The 21,138-nt window shown below is 39.4% G+C and overlaps 1 protein-coding gene across 2 annotated transcripts in view; it reads left to right on the top strand.

Moving 5' to 3' along the window:
* The window catches only part of LOC124290383, a 90,089-nt gene that overhangs the window by 17,064 nt on the left and 51,887 nt on the right, over window positions 1-21,138 (top strand). Inside the window, exon 2 of one of the 2 annotated variants that reach the window (XM_046727088.1) lies at window positions 4,185-4,404. In XM_046727088.1, coding sequence (XP_046583044.1) covers window positions 4,185-4,404 — 220 coding nt within the window. Of the gene's footprint in view, window positions 1-4,184; window positions 4,405-18,740; window positions 19,012-21,138 lie in introns of those variants that run through there. The other variant, XM_046727091.1, reaches the window with a different exon arrangement.

The following is a 21,138-nucleotide window of genomic DNA, read 5'->3' as shown; positions in this document are numbered from 1 at the left end:
GTGCAGGAGAGGGCATGTCGTGACAAGTGACAATGTGCATACACAATCAGTTTGAGGATTCAGTCTTGTTGTGATAGGGTTTTCACAGGTTCTTTTAGTGAAGGCGTTTGTATGAAGTTAACAATGAGTGGCTAGCACACAGTTCACCAATGCATTATTTGTAGAAATAAATTTCGTGACAACCAGAGAGGACTTTTTTGATTTCACTTATCAACTAAAAGAAATATCTAAAACAAAAAGTTTCAAATTTTTCCTTATCCTGACTCATGCTCTTTTTGCTTGTCTTCTTCTTCTTGCGAACATAGTGGAACACTTGTATCTCCCTAATTGAAGCTCCCTTCAATTTAAAATCACTAATCAATACTCACCAAGAGTTGCCTCTCTTTACTCCTTTTGGCGGGAAAGGTGGCGCCACCACATCCCACATGCTTCACTCTCTCATTCTTCGCCCAGTGAGCAGGATGTGAGAGCGCCTGTGTCTCCCTACGGCACTATATCCTTTGATTATTCTTACTAAGTTACCTCTACAAGTCTCTTATAGAGGTTTAGCTAGTATCCTTCAACAATATGGTTTGATATTTATTCGTATTTACTCGTATTTACTGCTGTTTATCCGCTCATCATACCTGATGTTCATCGCAAGAAACGACCGGTGTCAGCTACGGTGACGTCAGCGCAGATTCACAATCAGCCCGATGTATCAACGCTGAGGACTGACGATCTTCCAATGGGTCCCGTTGCTACCAACGCAGATAGGGCAGCTACTACAACTTCGCAGACCGCCCCAGGCGACCTGGTTCAACAGATTATGAAGTTGATGGAAGACCGCTACGACCTGGTTCAACAGATTATGAAGTTGATGGAAGACCGCTACGGACTGGAGAAGAAACAACCAGCCCAGGACCTGAGCCTTCGCGAAGGCTCCACCGCAGACGTCACCCCTGAGGGACCCCCTGTCAACGTAGCGGCTACTACCAAGTCACCACTGAGGGACCAGCCGCCTGCGCGAAGGGCGTCCACAGTCTACCTCTGCGAAGGACCAAGACGATCAGCGTTAGCGAAGGGGTTCGCGCGAAGGATCCTCTCGTCACCAGCCTCGACTCTGATGATCCTCGAAGGGGTTGAAGAAGGATCCACCAGCCTCTGCCTCGGACCACCAGCCTCGCGAAGGTCAAATCGTCACTCTTCAGGACTGGACTCAGATGAAGCTTCGCGAAGGTCTTCGCGAAAGGACTCCAGTTACAGACTCCAAGTCATCTTCGTCTAGAAGGTCATTGAGGGATTCCCCAAGAGCTTCGCGGAGCTATCGTCGTTCACCACAACGTAGATCTCCGCAAAGGTCACCTTACAGACGCAGCTCGTCAGGCCATTCTCCACGTCGATCGCCTCGCCGTTCACCTCGTCGATCGCCTCATAGGTCTCCACGTAGATCACCACGCAGGACACCTCATAGATCATCACTTCGCTCGCCTCATAAGCCTCCGCGAAAGTCTCCAGTCAGGTCTCCTCATACGTCGCCATGCACAGTTGTTCAAGTATACAGGACTCCACCTCAGTCATCATCGGAAGAGTATCATCGGCCTCTTACCAACGCTCCGGATACTGAAGATGATGGAGGCATCATATTCTCTGACGCAGAGATACGCTACTGGATGGCCAACAAGACAACAACCCGGCTCACACCTATCTCATGAGGGAGGACGACGCAGACACGATCAACCTACCTCCGACTGACCCTATAGCAACGGTTCCACAGAACTTGGATACAGCTTTCCAAACAGCCACTAAAGCTCAGGCGCCGCACTTACCTCAGTTCAACGCCAAGAAGTTCTTTGCTCATAACATGGAACCATTCTGCAAAGCTCAAGAAATCGACGATAACTTTAAAGTCATCAACGATGCCAAGGCCAAGACGTACAAGATCGAGGATCGCAAGCTGGCTCAAGTCGAAACTATGACCAGAAGAATGTTTTTCGGCCTCAACAGATCCAGAACTATTAATGAAACTCTCATCACTAGATCACTTCACATATGGACTGTATTAAAGTGTGTTTAAACAAGAGAGGTTATTCAGCCAGAGCGGCAAAAGCAGTCACACTTGCTTTGCGCAACTCTACGCACAACTTGTGTGATGACAAGTGGCACAGTTTTGAGACATACGCTGCTAAAAAGGGATTTACAGCTAGAAATGCTACACACCCTCAAGTGGCAGACTACCTTTGTCACCTACGACAAACCAAACGTCTAAAAGGCTCGACACTATCTACGTATCTTGCAGCATTAAGTTCAGTGATAACTATGAGAACGGGTGTCAAGTTAACGAAGACACCAGAGTTACTGCCCTTGCTACGTTCATTCCGATTGGAGGATCAGAAACAGAGATTTTGCTCTCCAGCATGGGATCTAAATATAGTGCTCCAACACCTCACAAGTGAGGCTTATGAACCTCTGGAATCAACATCGTTCGAATTTCTGACGCAGAAAACACTGTTCCTGCTATCCCTAGCAACGGCAGCCAGAGTATCAGAAATCCACGCTCTAGACTACGAGAGAACACGTTTTGATGAGAATCAAAACACAGTGCATATGGGACTGCGATGGGACTTTATCGCCAAGAATCAAATGCCAGGGCAACCAGACAGATTATTCCATGTTCCTGCACTTTCCTCGATACTCGGACCTCATGATACGCTTGATCTATCATTATGCCCAGTGAGAGCACTCAAAATTTATTTACAACGATCCAAAACGAGGCGAAGAAAACTCAAGCGGTTATTCATCCCTCTATCTACAACGACTGAGACCGAAGTCTCATGTACCACGATATCGATATGGATCAGAACTGTCATACTTCGAGCCTACAAGGCTGCAGGACTCGACCCTCCAAGAGCATCTAATCCTCACGAAATCAGAGCACTGGCTTCGACACTCGCTCTACATGGAAATTGCTCGTTGAATACCATTATGGAGGGCTGCTTTTGGAAATCCGACATGGTGTTTGCTAACCACTACCTGAGAGACATCGCCACCGAGGACGTCTCAGGTATTCACCATTTCGGACCATTGGTTTTAGCACAGCAGTTGACAGTTCCTCGTAGACGATGAGACATAGTCTCACAAAATTATATCTGTATATACTATATCAGTATTTATCAAGCTTTACAAACGCTACAGAGTTTTGCTAGTTGTATATCTTAAGCCTACATTAGTCTTAAAACCCAGTACCTATGTTACATGTACTATTGGGTCGCTTCTCTCACTTTGGAGTAAGCTTATTCCTATATTATTTTAATATTGTAGTACCCCATCCATGGCAGCTGGTAGAACTTATGTATGATAGCAGCAGAAATTAATTTAATTACAGTGCCATTATGAAGTTCCCATAGGGGGTTATTACATCTAAATCACTAATTTAAATCCAAAGTATCTGTTCCCACCTCCGATTCCATCGGATTCTACAAGCAAAAAGAGCATGCGTCAGGATAAGGAAAAATATGTAATTTTCTGAATAAAATTGATATTTTTTACTTTTCCTGACTCATGAGGTAAGCCCTCCCCCCACATGACACTTTTGGATTTCCCTGAAAATTCAAGTGTCGGGCTCGTTAAACAGGAGAGAGTGAAGCATGTGGGATGTGGTGGTGCCACCTTTCCCCGCCAAAAGGAGTAAAGAGAGGCAACTCTTGGTGAGTATTGATTAGTGATTTTAAATTGAAGGGAGCTTCAATTAGGGAGATACAAGTGTTTCCACTATGTTCACAAGAAGAAGAAAACAAGCAAAAAGAACATGAGTCAGGATAAGTATAAAATATCAATTTTATTCAGAAAATTACATTATTTATATTTTGCAAACACTTGACATGAGCTGAAAAATGTTTCTTGCTGGCATAGATGTATTAGAAAAAGAGATTCTTAAGAGCATTGTGGTTTATAAGTGTATCGTCAGTCACATAGTTTGTGCACAATAGAATCTAAAATATCTCTGAGATAAGGGACTTTCTATAGAATGCACTAGAACACAAGGTGTTATGGAGAAAATCCCTGCTGAAATGTTGTTCTTCAAAATAAAGGCCAAACAAAAGTATGATGTCACTAGAGTTTATAGGTAGGATTATTTTCACAGATGTTTTTAATCTGTTTTCTTTCCAAGAGCACCTGTATGTATGATTTGTGTAACCTTGCAGTGTCGAAGGACGGCAAGGAATACATGACCACTCGAGACGGCAGCATCCACATTCCCCCTGGCAGCCATCTTCTCTCCCGCCTCTACTCGAACCACGGAGTGCAGGTCCGCATGGTGCGCAAACAGAAGAGTCAGAAGATACCCACAGTGAGGGAGCTCATTGAGAGGCTGGCCAAAAAACATGACACATTGCTCATTGAGGAGATGGAAAAGAATAAGAGGTAGGCAGTTTGTTGTCATCAGTGTCCGGTTGATGAACATGCTGAATAAAGACAAATACCATACTGTACCATTGCTGTTGTTTCTTTGACAAAGATCATTCTGTACAAGTTTGGCCCTGATTCTGTTTGTCAATTAAAAACTACCAAAAGTGAGTGAAATCATCTTTGTAATAACTCAAATCTACATTGGAATAAAAGTAATAAGGTGGCTCAAGATGCATATAAGCTTAGAAGGTTGGTGTTCTATTTAAATGCTTTATATGAACATCCATTTTGGAGATCTTCTCTTAAGGTGTGAGCTTTATTACAATATTACTTCCACGTGTGAAAATAACTGTCATCTGTCAGGAATGGTGATGATCACTAGAGAAACCTTAGGACTGAGACTTGGACTTAATATAATCTCAGTCAACTACTGTCTGCCTGCTAAGATCATTAGATAATTCTGATTACATGGCTGATCACAATTTTCTGTATTGTCTTCAGGATAATGTTCTTACCTGAAAAGAAAACCTTAAAAAACCCAAAACAGATTGTGTGCACAGAATGCAAAAGGGTCTTATTGGCTTATTTATGCATGACATTTAAATTCACTGCTAGTAGTCAGTGTTAATATGAGCATAGTGGATGATCTCAGGTGTAGGAGTGTATCTGCGCTGACACATATCAAGGGAGACAACTCATGATAAGCTGCACAGTGTCAGAACTTTTATGTTTCTTCAGTGTGAAAGGTCATTATTGGAATTTATCCCTTTCACATCATATTGTCGTGTGCCATTATGTGGCTGTTGATGTCAACATACCAGTGCTCATGTTGTATTTGTAGTCATCTTAACAATACCATCGACCTTTCTCCATTACAGTCTGACTTGGTTGTCCCAGGTAGGGGTGGTGTGGTGGGTTAAAGCATTCGATCGTCACGCCGAAGACCCGGGTTTGATTCCCCAGATGGGTACAAAGTGTGAAGCCTATTTCTGGTATCCCCTGCCATGATATTGCTGGAATATTGCTAAAAGCAGCGTAAAACTAAACTCACTCACTCACTCATTATGGTTGTCCCAGGATCAGTTACACTTGTAATATTCTTGCTTAAACAGATCAAGTATGTTCACGTTATCATATTCAAATTTTTATGAACAAGATATATACACAGTTTGTCATCAATGTCCAGAAGATTTGTTGCCATGTAGTAGTGAGGGTCCTGTGAGTGGCATCAAGAATCATTTCTAGAAAGGCAGTGTTCACGAATGGTGTTTCAAGGTAACAGGACATTGGGTCCTGCAAGTTTCAGAGGTCTGTCTGACCCATTGAAAATTCACAGGACCCATAGAATAAAATTAAACATACATTTCAGATTTAACATTTCATATAATAGGCATTGAAATTATTAACAAACATAAGATATATAAATAGCAAAAAAGTGTCACATGTCACATATTCAGTCAAAGTCATTGTGAAATATACAGTCAGACACTGGGGCTGGTGGGTTCTAGACTTCTATCGGACCATTGGCAAATCTGCTGGATTTGTCAGAGGGTCAGACACTATTCGTGAACACTGGACAGGCACTTACTACATGTTGGCAACTTAGTTACAAAGTAAAATTCTTTTAAGTTGTACCTTGCTATGTATGTTTTTCTCATTACTTCAATAACACTATTGGCAATCAGTTTCTATATTGATGGGAGTCATGCAGGTTAATTCTTATTCAAAACTCATTTGATGTAAACTGACCATATCCATAAAGGCAGTACTAAGCAGAATCAACGTTTGCATTTGATAGAGACAGAAGCACTTGCATCAATTCCAGATGAATGTATTCTAATGCAGGGAGTAGTAAGCTGCTTATCTTCACAATTAGTCATCCGGATGCTGTTGGTAACACCTCGTCACTTTTGTGCATGTATCTGAGATGTACATTATCACAGCAACCACAATGATCTTGGGTGCTGTATATCCAGACAAATATGATGATAATGACTGATGTTTTTATGCTGGTATTGCTATTACACTGTTTTTTATACCCCAACCTTCTTAGGTATATGGTTATACCTAGGAATTCTTAGGTCCGAATACATGTTTTTAAAAGCAATAACTTAAAAACTATTGGTTAGATTGTTTTCAAATGTGGGGCCCACCTTCTTTGTCTAAAGGAGATATGCAGATATTTTTTTTCTAAAAAATTACTGCAATTTACACATTTGAACTTAAAAAGGGTTTGTTCAAACAAAGACTTGAAAAGTATTGGTCAAAAAGTTTATATATTATATAAACACCATTTTTGTTTAAAAGAAAAGGTGCAGTACAAATTTTGGTTCTGATGTTGAGAAAGAGTTGTGTCATATTTTACATATTTTGAACTGAAAGGAATAAACCAAGAGAAGTTTTGTTCAACTGAAAGCTTTAATACATTTTTATAGATTGTATTCACATTTGGAGATCACCTTCCATATTGATTTGAGAGTGGCAGTGCAAAGTTATATTTTGATATTTAAATTGATTGAGAATTACCATAAATTACATCTCTTGAACACGTTGTTGTTAGCTGAAGTTTGGAGTCAAAGTCAGGAGTATAGGTGAGAATTGCTCACATTTGTGGCAAGTTAAATATGATCCATATCATTCCTTGTTGATTACTAGTACAAGGGAGATAACTCTTCTGTCACCCAAGTATCTACAACTGTTTTTCAGATTTAAATATAGAAACAACCCCACCCCCATTACACTAAAGGGTGAAACTATGGTCCTTTGTATTCAGATTTAATGGTGTGCGATACAAATTATATTTTTTTTAGCTCTTCTTGTGGAACAGTTTCTGTGCCGTTGCATTTTCTAAGTTGTTGTAATTTGTTGTGTGTGTTTTAGGGTTTCTGATGACCCGTTTTCCAAGAATCTGTAATTTGTTGTGGAGGTTGTGGTCAAATGGTTTAAGGTGTGATTTTTTTTAGGTGTTTTGGGGTTCAGAGGGCCTGGCGATCTAAGGTGCTGTAACTTTTGGGGACTTCTTATGGGTTTAGATGTCTTGGCTGGTCTAAGGTGCTGTAATTTGTTGTGGGGACTTCTGGGGGTTCAAATGGCCTGGTGGTCTAAGGTGCTGTAATTTGTTGTGGGGACTTCTGGGGGTTCAGATGGCCTGGTGGTCTAAGGTGCTGTAATTTGTTGTGGGGACTTCTGGGGGTTCAAATGGCCTGGTGGTCTAATGTGCTGTAATTTATTGTGGGGACTTCGGGGGTTAAGATGGCCTGGCAGCCTGGGGCTGTAAATCACTGTGGAGGGCTATCCAATGTGTAGTAACTATTTGCAACACCGGTAGATTTGGTCTACCTCTATCACACTGTGATGAAACTGAAACACTGTTCAAATTAACACATTACCCATCTTCAATCAGTCCTAATTTTGCTCTAAACTACTAAGGAGACACACACTTATTAGAGCAAAAGGTTTCCTGTCCCTGCTTGTTCAAGTAATTTTCACATGGGTCCTTTATCATTCAAATTAATCTGTACAGTATTAATGTGTCAGTTGAATTTGTGAGCTGTAGGACACTGGGGGAGGAGTGAGCAATAAACATTTGATAGTGGTGAAGGTTTAATCCTCGTTCACAAACCCTGAAGATATTTACAGCTTGAAAAATCATTACATGCTTCTGATCATTAGTTTCCTTGACTGACGACCTAAATGTCCACAGATATGTTGTTATGGTTAAATAACAACTTCTAAAAGCACTCAAAGAAGTTACAAGAATGTCGTTCATCAAGATTGACAGTTGTTTTCATTTGAAGGAGCAAACAATCTATTGCATAAAAAGCAATCTAATTTATCAGACTTGCGGTGGAAAAGCAACAGGAACAGTTATCAGAGAAACAATCAACTAATTACTGGAGGGAAGAATAGGGTCCACTGAATGGGTCCCGTGGGGCTTTAACTTCACCCTGATCAGCCTTCACCTGTAACAGACATGTGGTATAAGCAGATCAGGCAGATAAACACCATTGAAAACTCACTCCTTTCAGAAGGATAACGGTCAGGGTCTTTACAAAGAGCTAAGTATTATTGTAGGCAATCCAGCAGAGTTTAAGATGGTTATTTATAGGTATTGCTGACCCGTGGTCAGTTGTTTAGACATGATGCAGATTTCATGGGCTAATGTACAGTTATGCTGAAGGTGTTTCAACATGAGCTGTTGAACAATGAATTCTACTGAATGTGTTTGTGTTGATCGGAAATCGACATACATTGGATACGTACCTTAGTGAGATAAATATTTGTATTGTGTTTGAAACTGGAGTGCATGACATCTAAGCTACTGAATAGGACTTTAGCCTTGTTTGTGCCCAGACAGACCAGCACAGGATTAACTCTCTTAGGGAATCTATACCCACATACTATCACAGATTATCTGTGTCTATCATAGACTCTCAAGCCTTAGAGGATATATCCAGTCTTGGTGTGGTTTAAAAGGAATATAGAAGATTCAAAGACCAATCTTCGTGTGATTTGGAATATGTGAGCTACAGTTAGTGTTAGTTAGTGGTTCGGTTGTGTTATATAAGAGACTTACAGGAATATTTGAAGGACTGCATTGATCCGTGTCGGTGCGAGGACGGGATATTATGAATGACAAAAGTGTTGGAATGGCTATTCATGTTTTTCATGTGATTGCAGATTCATGAAGGAAGGAAGCCGTAATATAAGAACAAGTTAATATTCCATCTACTAGCGATTTGTAAGAATGACTTTGTTTTGAAGACATGAATATTTATGGATTTAGTGGGGGTTTTGATTTGTAGCCAAGAACAATGGGAGTGGACACATTTAGCAGAAAGTTGTCAACATAGCCTCGTAGACCAGCTTATATTGACACATATATCTCATATTTCTGTTGGGACAAAGGTTTAATACTTGAATGCAAACAGTTGGGCCTTGAAGTGGAACTATATTGGTGGCTCAGAGAGCACCTGGGTTATATTAGATCTGTTTTGATAGATTAGCGCTAAACCGTCATTAATACATTCATGCCTCATAGGTCAGTGATGAGAAGAGTTTATCAAGGATTATCAAAGACATGGTGTTGTCGGGTTACCGTGTGACATATATCTCTGCCTGGCATACTCCTGCATTGGGACCATCTTCTAGTATCACAGCTGTACAGACCACAGTTTTCCTCGATTCCAGATCTGCTTTGGTGGAGTAACATTTTACTCATTTAGTTTGTGATATTTTCACTGGGACTTTTGTATGGAACAAGAAACTTTATTACTATTTAATTTAATTTTTTTGCCAGTCTGAGAACATCCTCAGAAAACTTTACAATCTTGGACTGTTTGTGGTCATAGATTGTTTTAGCCATTGACACAGTTGTTTCAAGCAACGTGTGTGGTCTACACTACCCCTGTAGCTGCAGGAGCTGATGTCATGTGTTTAAGTATTAACCAGTCTTTCACTGAGGAACTCAAGGATCTGTAAGGTTTATGTTGCCGAAGAGAAGACTGTGTACAATGGTGTTTACCAATGAAGCTTCTGAGTTCACTCTGCCCCTGCGGTACCACCATCGCAGTGGGTCCGAGACGGAACGCCCGGAGTCCCGACCCTTCATGCAGCTGTTCAGCAGCCGTATGATCCGCCTCAAGCTCATCCAGAATAGTCGCAGACAGACCCTACCTATACATGGGCTGTGCAGGTAAGACTTAATCAAGGAAGCTACTTTGTGATGCTGTGTTAACATATGTAGATAATCTTACAAAAAAGGGTTATATTAAATTTCACATCCTGAGTTAATGTATTTTAGTCCTGATCCTTGGCAGTGGACATTCAACATCAATTTTAAGATCATTTGAAATGTTCTATTGCTTTAAATATATTTTCCTATGAGCAGTTAAGTTAATGATCCTTTCTGGTTGCTTTGATATGATGTTTAACATTGTTTAAATTAAAGTTACATAACCTGAATTTGGAGAAAATAATAAGGAATAAGTTCCTATCTGTCCAGAGAAGGTAAAAATATCGTCAGTGAGTAGAAAGATTGTCTTTACTATTGTCACCATTTGGATTTTTCAGTCATTTTTATGATTATTTGTGTCAAATTATTGAACAAGTGTATTTGCTGAAGTATGTGATATGTGAATGCACAATCTCCTGGTCATAATGCGTTGTGCTTTGTTCATTTGTTGGTTGTGACTGTGTAGAAATTTATCCTGAAATCACGTTCAAATATTTTAAAAATAACTTAACATAATCTGTAATTCAGGACATGTGATTCCTGTATGGGTTAAGTGATAAATTCAGTAATAAACGATTTCAACATCAAACAGTGATCCAAGGCTGTGCAGCATTGTGTTTCCTGTCTGCACGGCATTTTCAATATACATACTTAATGACATGTTGTTTGATTCTGTAAAATGAGACGTTATTGGATATAATTTAAGGTGAAAGAGTTTAGGCTTGAGATTCATCTACGTTTACTTGAAATAGAAACTAAACAGTGTCATTATTAATATTGATGGTCAAAAAAGGTCGTTCTGACATTAGTATCAGCCCCAAAATAACTTTAATATAGATTGGTATTGAAATGCTAAATAGATGTGTTTTCGATAACAGAAATTGTATACTGCCCTGTGGCCTCTGTGATAATACTATAGCAGTGTTAAAGTGCATCTGTCTCCATGAGAGATGAGAGGGATTTAATCAGCACTTGACACTCAACTATTCGTTGAGGTATTTGCACTAAGAAAGTGTGATCCCAAATATAACATATGTTGCACTCAACTATTCCCTCTGTTAGGAGTGTGTTGCCATGGTATGGAGCGTGGGGAAATCTGGGATTGATATCAGTGATTGAAGTGGCATGTTTAGTTTTAAATTAGATATACTAGGTGGTTGAGCATTCAGGAAAAGTTAGCGTGTAGAAATTTAAAAACAAATCGTAATTCCCAGAACACCTCTGAGTTTCATCACCAGTAGAATACACCAGCTGAATGATATCATGGTCTTCCAACATTAAGGAACACATGCAACATTTACTGAGTCAGCACTCCTAGATGCATGAGCACTGCCATTGTGATCAAGTATTGATGGTCCCACCAATTACCTATTTTCTGTGCTGGATAGGTCTTATGTAATGTGTCATCCCTATTCCCTATAAGGGTTTCCAGGGAAGATAGGTCTTCAATATCTTCTGTTGGACAATCTGGTGGACATATTCAGTGACTGCGCTGATTTTATCATGCCACTGATGTTATGAAACAGGCTCAGTGACCTCACTGATTGTGGTGATCGGGCCCTAATGTCATGGTTCATCCTCTGTCTGACAGTCAAGTGGACATGTCCAGTGACAGGGTAGTCATTAGGCCCTGATGTCATGGAGCATTGTTCATCTTCTGACTGCCTGGTGGATGTACTCAGTGACATCATTGATTGTGGTGATCAGGCCCTGATGTCATGGTTCATCCTCTGTCTGACAGTCAGGTGGACATATCCAGTAACAGGGTAGTCATTAGACCCTGATGTCATGAAGCATTGTTCATCATCTTAATATCAGGGAGACATACTCAGTGACTCACTGATTGTGGTCATCAGGCCCTGATGTCATGAAGCATTGTTCATCTCCTGACTGTCTGGTGGATGTACTCAGTGACTCACTGATTGTGTTCATCAGGTCCTGATGTCATGAAGCATTGTTCATCATCTTAATCTCAGATGGACGTACTCAGTGACTCACTGATTGTGGTCATCAGGCCCTGATGTCATGAAGCATTGTTCATCTTCTAACTGTCTGGTGGATGTACTCAGTGACTCACTGATTGTGTTCAGCAGGCTTTGATGTCATGGACCATTGTTCATCATCTGAATATCAGGTAGACGTACTCAGTGACTAACTGATTGTGGTGATCAGGCCCTGATGTCATGAAGCATTGTTCATCTTCTGACTGTCTAGTGAATATACTCAGTGGCTCACTGTTTGTGGTCATCAGGCCATGATGTCATGAAGCATTGTTCATCATCTGAATATCAGGTAGACATACTCAGTGACTAACTGATTGTGGTCTTCAGGCCCTGATGTCATGGACCATTGTTCATCATCTGAATATCAGGTAGACATACTCAGTGACTCACTGATTGTGGTCATCAGGCCCTGATGTCATGAAGCATTGTTCATCTTCTGACTGTCTGGTGGATGTACTCAGTGACTCACTGATTGTGGTCATCAGGCCCTGATGTCATGAAGCATTGTTCATCTTCTGACTGTCTGGTGGATGTACTCAGTGACTCACTGATTGTGGTTCATCTTCTGATCAGACCCTGATGTCATGAAGCATTGTTCATCTTCTGACTGTCTGGTGGATGTACTCAGTGACTCACTGATTGTGGTCATCAGGCCCTGATGTCATGAAGCATTGTTCATCTTCTGACTGTCTGGTGGATGTACTCAGTGACTCACTGATTGTGTTCATCAGGCCCTGATGTCATGAAGCATTGTTCATCTTCTGACTGTCTGGTGGATGTACTCAGTGACTCACTGATTGTGGTCATCAGGCCCTGATGTCATGAAGTATTGTTCATCTTCTGACTGTCTGGTGGACGTACTCAGTGACTCACTGATTGTGGTCATCAGGCCCTGATGTCATGAGCAGGGTTCATCCTCTGAATATCAGGTAGACAGGATCACTGAACACACTGATTATGGTCATTGGACCCTGATTTGATGAACCATCATATTCTGTCTGACTATCAGGTGGACAGGATCAGTGATCTTTGCTCATGTTTTCGGGGGTGTTTTTTTCTTTCAGACCTGATGATATTCAGGTAAACATTTAAGTCATAAAAGTCCATGATGGTTTGAACCATGTACTTCTTATTCCATGGTCAAGCATCTTGTCCACATGACCAAACAGGTTTAGCGTGTGAGAAAGCTGACAAGGTTTGGATACAGGGATAATTGTTGGTGGTGTTGTTAGTAATGTTTGAAAATGGTTGTCAAAGGCTGATCATTTCTGATGAAAGTTGGGCAGATTTATTGTATTTTATAGTAAAATTAATTCTTAAATCATCTGTTGTTTCTACATTTGATGAAGACTTCTGTTTAAATTGACCTTGAAATTGACGTGATGTCCTGTAGTCCTGGGATGATAGTTTCAGGGAACAGAATTGAAATACAATTTTTGAAGATCACAAGCTTTCCATGTTAAGCAGAAGTACTGTTTTAAGTGATTCAAATTTGAATGTTAGGAAATGTACATTTTCTGGATGTGAAGAGATTTGAAATCAGGGATGGCGATGCATATGGATTATAATTTTAACCTTCCGCTTTCCTGTGTCTTGATTGTAAGATGGTGAGTACCATTCTGACAGTTTCTCCATTCGTTACTGAATCATGGAACCAGAACTGGACAGATGGATTTACAGCGACTGACCCACAGCTTTCACTATGAATTGATAATAGGCTTGCAGTTCGATGGAAGGGAGGCAACTCTGTAGATCCTGTTCAACAGAAGAGTCCCTTTTGCTTTCAATACCACAACCTGATCAGTGGCACATGCACCACTTCAGAAAACATAAACTGTAGATAAGAACTCTCTATTTTTCTCAGATGATTTATTATTGTGTGTAAATAATATTAACTTACGTTGTTTAGTTTTCATGTTTGTCGAGGGCGTACTGGGGGCCCTGTGATCAAAGGCATCCCAGTGTACTGTGCCTTGTTCTGTTTCATGCCAGGATCTGCTGAACATGGTTTTTGAATCCCTGATTTGCTCTGATTAGCATCCTTGGTTTGTTTGATACCTGTATTATCTAAGGGGTAAACATTTACCAGCAGTGTCATTTGACTCTCCTTATGTTCTGTTGATATGCCATGATATGAGTACATGCTGGTAAAGGCAACCTTCAAATTCACTCACACCTACCGGTATGCAGATGATGAAACTATTGACGATTTTGTGAAAGTTTTCAAAGTTTGCTAAACCCATCTTGATAGTCATGAAGATTTTATTGTTTATGAACCCGTGAAGGTCCGGGTTAGAATATTGATCTTCAGCAACTCATGCTTGTCGTAAGAGGCGACTAATGGGATCGGGTGGTCAGGCTCGCTGACTTGGTTGACACATGTCATCAGTTCCCAATTGCGCAGATCGATGCTCATGCTGTTGATCAGTGGATTGTCTGGTCCAGACTCGATTATTTACAGACCGCTGCCATATAGCTGGAATTAAAAGATATGGATATTCAACAAAAAACAACATTTCCTTTGTCACATGTGTTGAATAGAAGTGGCTTGTGGGTTCTAATTCAGTGAATTGATGTTGTTTTATTTTGGGAGGGGGAAGCTGAAGTATATAGGTAAAAGTGAGCAAACAATATGTGATGAATTGATCCTATTCAGTTCCCAGAATATAGGCCTTAACACCATTCTAAACTTGTCTGGTAATTTTCATACATATATTTCAAAGTTTGACATTTGACATTTCAAAGAACCCAATTATCACTCCTTGTCCTTCAACCATATGCTTACATTAGATTGCTTCAGTTAATACATAGAGGATCATATGTTTAAACACGCTCTCCTGATTTACAAGTGGCAATGAAATACTCCATACCGTAGCAATACCTGAACATGATTATTTATAGACTGGTCTTTGTCTGCATTCAAGTGTTATCAAGCAAGTTGATCTCATTTATTTATGGCGTAAATTTGACAGCTAATGTTTGAGACTCTTGATCATTGGGATTGCAGCTCCTTTTAGAAGTTTCATAGAAGCATTTTGTCATTTACATTGATTCCATCGGATTATTCCCATTAATAGATTATAAATTGATTTCCAGTACATTTCACATATTATGTATGCGACAACTTCAAGCAATAAACTGCAGGAATTAATGGTGGCTCATCAGGGAATACATGAGGTATTTGTGTCCTTCATATAGGATTTGCAGGGCTTGATGTTGATGGGATGTACAACCGTACATGTGTGGGGCAGTCCATGGGATGCATTGTGGAAACTGCTGACTCGTGGTTCCTGCTGTCTTGTGTCATTTCCTTACCAACAAACAGTCTTACAGTTGGCATAGCAACATTGATTTTGTGTGACTGTCACCTTGTGAAAGTAAGATTACGCTGTGGCTTGCAGTGTGCATCTTTCAATATCAGTGTATTACTGATTTTTCTTTCTTTTTGACAACCAATTAATAATGCTCTTTAATGTGCAAAGCTAACTTAATCCCTGTTCGTGCTACCTAAGGTTTGTATAAAAGCTTGTGAAGTTAAAATGATGTCTTAATGCATGGACATCCTGGAAACATGGAGGTTAGCAACCTCCCATGCCATTGACAAATACAATATTGATTACTGGTTTTTCTCTATTGATTTTTGGAAACAAGTCTATAAGTTAATCTGTTATTATTAATGACATTGGTCAGTCACTAATTGAAGTCATCTGGCTGGGAGGATGACTATGAGGATTAGTCATGACCATAAGTAGACAACAGGCTGGGACATTAACCCAGTTCCTTCAGTGCTTGAGGATCAACTGCTGGGTTGGGTAGCACATGATTAACCATCTTGGTGGTGTGTGGAGTTAGTGAGTGGCTCAAGTAAATGGTGCCGTGAAAGCTAGAGACTTGGTCCCACATTGTAAGCATTTTTCGCCTGAATCAGAGCAAAATATTTGTCATGATTTTCCCTGTATGACAGATTGTTCAGGCATACTGTCATGACATTGTACTTTCAAGGCACACTCTCCATATTGTACACTCTAGAAATACTGTTATGTCATTGCATGGTCTAGCAATACTGCGTCGGCATTGGACAGTCTAGGATTACTACATGTCATTGTACACTCGAGGAGTACTGTTATGACATTTTATAGTCTAGTATTGCTATCATGTCATTGTACACTCGAGGAGTACTGTTATGACATTTTATAATCTAGTATTGCTATCATGTCATTGTACACTCGAGGAGTACTGTTATGACATTTTATAATCTAGTATTGCTATCATGTCATTGTACACTCGAGGAGTACTGTTATGACATTTTATAGTCTAGTATTACTGTCATGTCATTGTACACTCGAGGAGTACTGTTATGACATTTTACAGTCTAGTATTACTGTCATGTCATTGTACGTTCTAGGAGTACTGTTATGACATTTTACAATCTAGTATTACTGTCATGTCATTGTAGACTCGAGGAGTACTGTTATGACATTGTACAATCTAGTATTGCTATCATGTCATTGTACACTCGAGGAGTACTGTTATGACATTTTACAATCTAGTATTGCTATCATGTCATTGTACACTCGAGGAGTACTGTTATGACATTTTACAATCTAGTATTACTGTCATGTCATTGTAGACTCGAGGAGTACTGTTATGACATTTTACAGTCTAGTATTACTATCATGTAATTGTACACTCGAGGAGTACTGTTATGACATTTTACAATCTAGTATTACTGTCATGTCATTGTACACTCGAGGAGTACTGTTATGACATTTTACAGTCTAGTATTACTATCATGTAATTGTACATGGTCTAGGAGTACTGTTATGACATTTTATGGTCTAGTATTACTGTCATGTCATTGTACACTCGAGGAGTACTGTTATGACATTTTACAGTCTAGTATTACTATCATGTAATTGTACACTGGAGGAGTACTGTTATGACATTTTACAATCTAGTATTACTGTCATGTCATTGTACACTCGAGGAGTACTGTTATGACATTTTATAGTCTAGTATTGCTATCATGTCATTGTACACTCGAGGAGTACTGTTATGACATTTTATAGTCTAGTATTGCTATCATGTCATTGTACACTCGAGGAGTACTGTTATGACATTTTATAGTCTTGTATTGCTATCATGTCATTGCAGACTCGAGGAATACTGTTATGCCATTTTATAGTCTAGTATTGCTATCATGTCAATGTATGGTCAAGGAGTAGTGTCATGACTTTGTATGGTCTAGGAATACTATCATGTAATTGTACACTTTAGGAATACTGTCATGGCATTGAACAGTGTAGTAATACTGTCATAGCAATTTTCGGTTTAGGAGTACTGTCATGAGTTTGTATGATTTTGTAATGCTGTCATGGCTTTGTATGGTCTAGGAATACTATCATGTCATTGTACATGGATACTGTCATGAGTCTGTTCTCATAAGAATAAATACTACAGAGGGTGGTTATGCATTCATCACAGATTCTGGGACACTGGCTCACCAGATGACATTGGTATTCCAAGATAACAATCTGGATATTCTATACTATGTGAAGTTACCATTACACAAACCACTGCTGAACACAGGACAGGTCTGTTTACTGTAGCAGTGTGGGTTATTCTGAATGATGATATGTGAGTGTTAGTGGACAACCATGGAGGGCCTCACTACATGAAGGACTGGCATATGACAGGTCAACTACTCCTGTAGGTTCATCATGCTGGGATGACTCTTATCTGTATTTGTAGGTGGGTACACAAGATTTATTGCATCTTGAGATTTCTCTCTTTATTCATACAGGATTACCTCTAGTCAACATCGGTAGCATTATTGAACTCACTTTGTAGGATTCACTGTCTAATAATGTCTACTGACTCAACTTGCTTCTGACTTCTTGACTAAATTGTTTCAAACATGATTTTTTATGAAACACTCTCAGTTTATTTTTCAGTCATTTGTAGAGCCTATTTGCCTGACAACTCTAAGGTTAAGTTCAACTGTTTGTAGAGCTGCATTCAATACCACTCAGCTACAGCATGGTAAGCCAGTACATTGTAATGTTTCTGGCAGTTGACATGGAGGCAGAAGGAGTTAAAGCCCAGTGCCAGCTAAGTTCAGTGTATTGTGGAGAAGAATGTGAGAGCTGACGGATTAGGCTGAAAGGTGCTACTCAGGAATTACAGGTGACAAGTCGGCAGCAGGAGGTGGTGTGAGGATCTGTTTGTCACTGATCTCCCAGCCAGGGAATCACTGTCAGTCTATCCCAGCACTACCACTCATTCCAACCAGGCTTTGTCAGTGTGAAAATTTGATCAAAATATCAGAAATGCCTCGGTAGAGAGACCTCCGAGCTTTACCCGATGACCAGGATTTGGAGAGGAACGCACGCATATAATCAAGTAAATGGTTTCAATAACCCTTGGTCCTCAGTTATTGCAAGATAAGTAGTTGTCACATTGTCCACAGGCTGTGTGTCACCTTTAGCAGCTTATGAGTACTTTTAGTGTGGAGAGTTAGCCTTTCTGTGTCCTGTGATCTGTGTGAATCAACCCAATTAAATGAATATTGACTGCCAGTGAATTGCGCTCGTCCTACCATGGCAGTTTACGACTATCGTGAAGCATTCATTGCTGTCTGAGGAGCTTGCTAGTTAAACACGTCCGGCACGGCATATGTAGGTGTATTTAAAGCCACATGTGCTAATTGTGTTACTGGCAACCAAGGAGGTGTAAGAGGGCAATACATGGAGAATGTTGACCAAATATGTCTTTCCCAGACTATGTTGCCAAGTTTCGACGTAAAATGGTGGAAATAAGAAGCAAATTCCGTGAAACATCCCGATTTGGAATCTATGGGGATTACTGGATGCCAAATTTGTCACCGTAAGTACGAACTGTTTTGTTTAACGTGTTGTATTTACCTTGAGGTCTCACTAATTGATACAGATCAGATCTTGAATGGAGATCTATAAAAATACCATTATGGTGACTGCCAACTTATAATGAATGGAGTTTCAAATGACAAGGTTGATTAGTCTGAGGTTCACGGGAACCCTTTAAGCCGTTATTGATAACTCTGTGATTGTGGGCCAGAGTAATGGTCACAAATTCCTTGTGTCAAACATTGTTTGCTGGTCATTCCTGTGTGAGGGGTTTTTCAGTAGGTTTCTTTTACAGAGAGTCGGGTCGTCTTAATGATAATCAGTCATAGTTTAAGGTTCCATGGATCTTGCAGTTTGTTGTACTTATTGTCAGTGTTCTAAGTCTTCTATGATGAGTTTCATGTCATATTTCCTGAGAGGTTAACTTTATGTGAGTTTGGTTTTGAGGGAGTTTTCTAACTGCTATATAACTTGTACAAGGTCTTTAAAACCTACTCAGATGAAATATTAATTTCAAAGGTTTGATATTATGTTAAGGAGATCAGTGGATAAATATATCTTTTTTAATGGTCAAGCACATTACTGACCTGTTACAAAGATTACCTTTTGATAAAACAAGCAATAGTGCAAATGTAGAAATATATATCTATATACGCACACACACATCGATAAAGTTTAATGTTAATACTGTTTAAATACACATTTATGAAAATTGATGCTAAATTAATAATTGACTGTCGCAGATTGTTTACGTTTGTTAAAATGACAGTGGTTAAGAAACAATGAAATGGCAGAAAATTCAATTTGAAACATTTAGTGGATGAATCAAATTCATATTTCGTGCGAATTAATTACAGGTCTAGATTGGATTTTTTAAACTATACATCGCAGAATAACTTCTTTTTTTGCAATGCAAGTATTTTTATGTTATGATAGTTTGGAGTTAACAGTACTAAACTTTCTGATGAATGGTAGCCCTACTGTTCAATCATTTGAAACTCTGAGCTGTTTGGTTATATAACATGAAAAGGGAAGCATATTTTATATATAAAAATGCAATTTTGAAATATCCATCAAAATCCAATGCTTCTAATGTGTGGATTATGCTACTTTTGTGAATATGATACGTCTCATTCACCATGATGTGTCTACGTGTGTTCATGTTTCACTGCCTTCAGTGTTCTATTCAGTCCTATGTTATCCAACTGTATTTCAGACAAAAGGCTTTAAGCTTTTATGCCTCTGCAAAGGATTTCGGTTTCCTCAGGCCTGTTATGTCAAAGGCAGTTCAATTGGAATTTTATCGTGTGATCCCTTGCCTTAGATGATGGGGTGATATCAGATAAGCCTCCAACATTGACCTGAAAGCTAGATTTATGTATTTTTCTGAACTTCCTGGCCTTTCATGTAAATTTTTAAAATTGGGTTAAAATTGATGTTGTTAGGCTTACACATAGCCATTTATTTGGCAGTGAAAAACAGGAAATTTATATTTTGAATTTATTGTCTCATCTGTATATTCTGAAAATTGAATCTAATGTTTACTGATTTGTTAGTGAAGTGCTACAGTCGAGTGTGGATGAAACAAACCATCAATTGATGTTATTAGAAATGTGGTACATTATCACAGGGCCTGGCTGTCCTTTCCATTTTAGTTCACTTGTATCATGAGATTGGCATGGTTTGTTATGGATTTGGTCAGTATAATACTATATTTAGGCATACCAAGAAAGGCTCAGGTAGTCTCTCTATGTGGAAGATTTCAAAGCTAATTGTATTGAACAAACTCTCTTACTGCTTTACATCTTGATAAATGGTGGGTTATCCAGAGCTGTTTGAGTTACCTTGAGCATGCTGGTGACAGTAATTAGTAAGAAATTCCAAAATGTTTAATTTCTATTTTGTCTCAAAATATCAAATCCTGTAATACAAAAATGTCTGCTTTGACGTAGAAATCAGCATATTTTTCAGATACTGATGAGAAAATGGGTTGGTTAAGACATGAAAATACCATTATTTCGTTATCCCTCACAAGTGAGTTCATTACAAAATAAGGTTCTGAATCCCACCTGGTGCCCTAAAATATCTTCAGCATTATTGATGAAATCGTTCGAGATTAAGGTTAAAG

Source organism: Haliotis rubra, unplaced genomic scaffold, assembly GCF_003918875.1.
Source record: "Haliotis rubra isolate DU_JTF1 unplaced genomic scaffold, ASM391887v1 Scf463, whole genome shotgun sequence".
NCBI classification, from domain to species: Eukaryota; Metazoa; Mollusca; class Gastropoda; order Lepetellida; family Haliotidae; genus Haliotis; species Haliotis rubra.
Note: the sequence above shows the minus strand (reverse complement) of the source record. Positions and strands in the feature narration are given on the sequence as shown.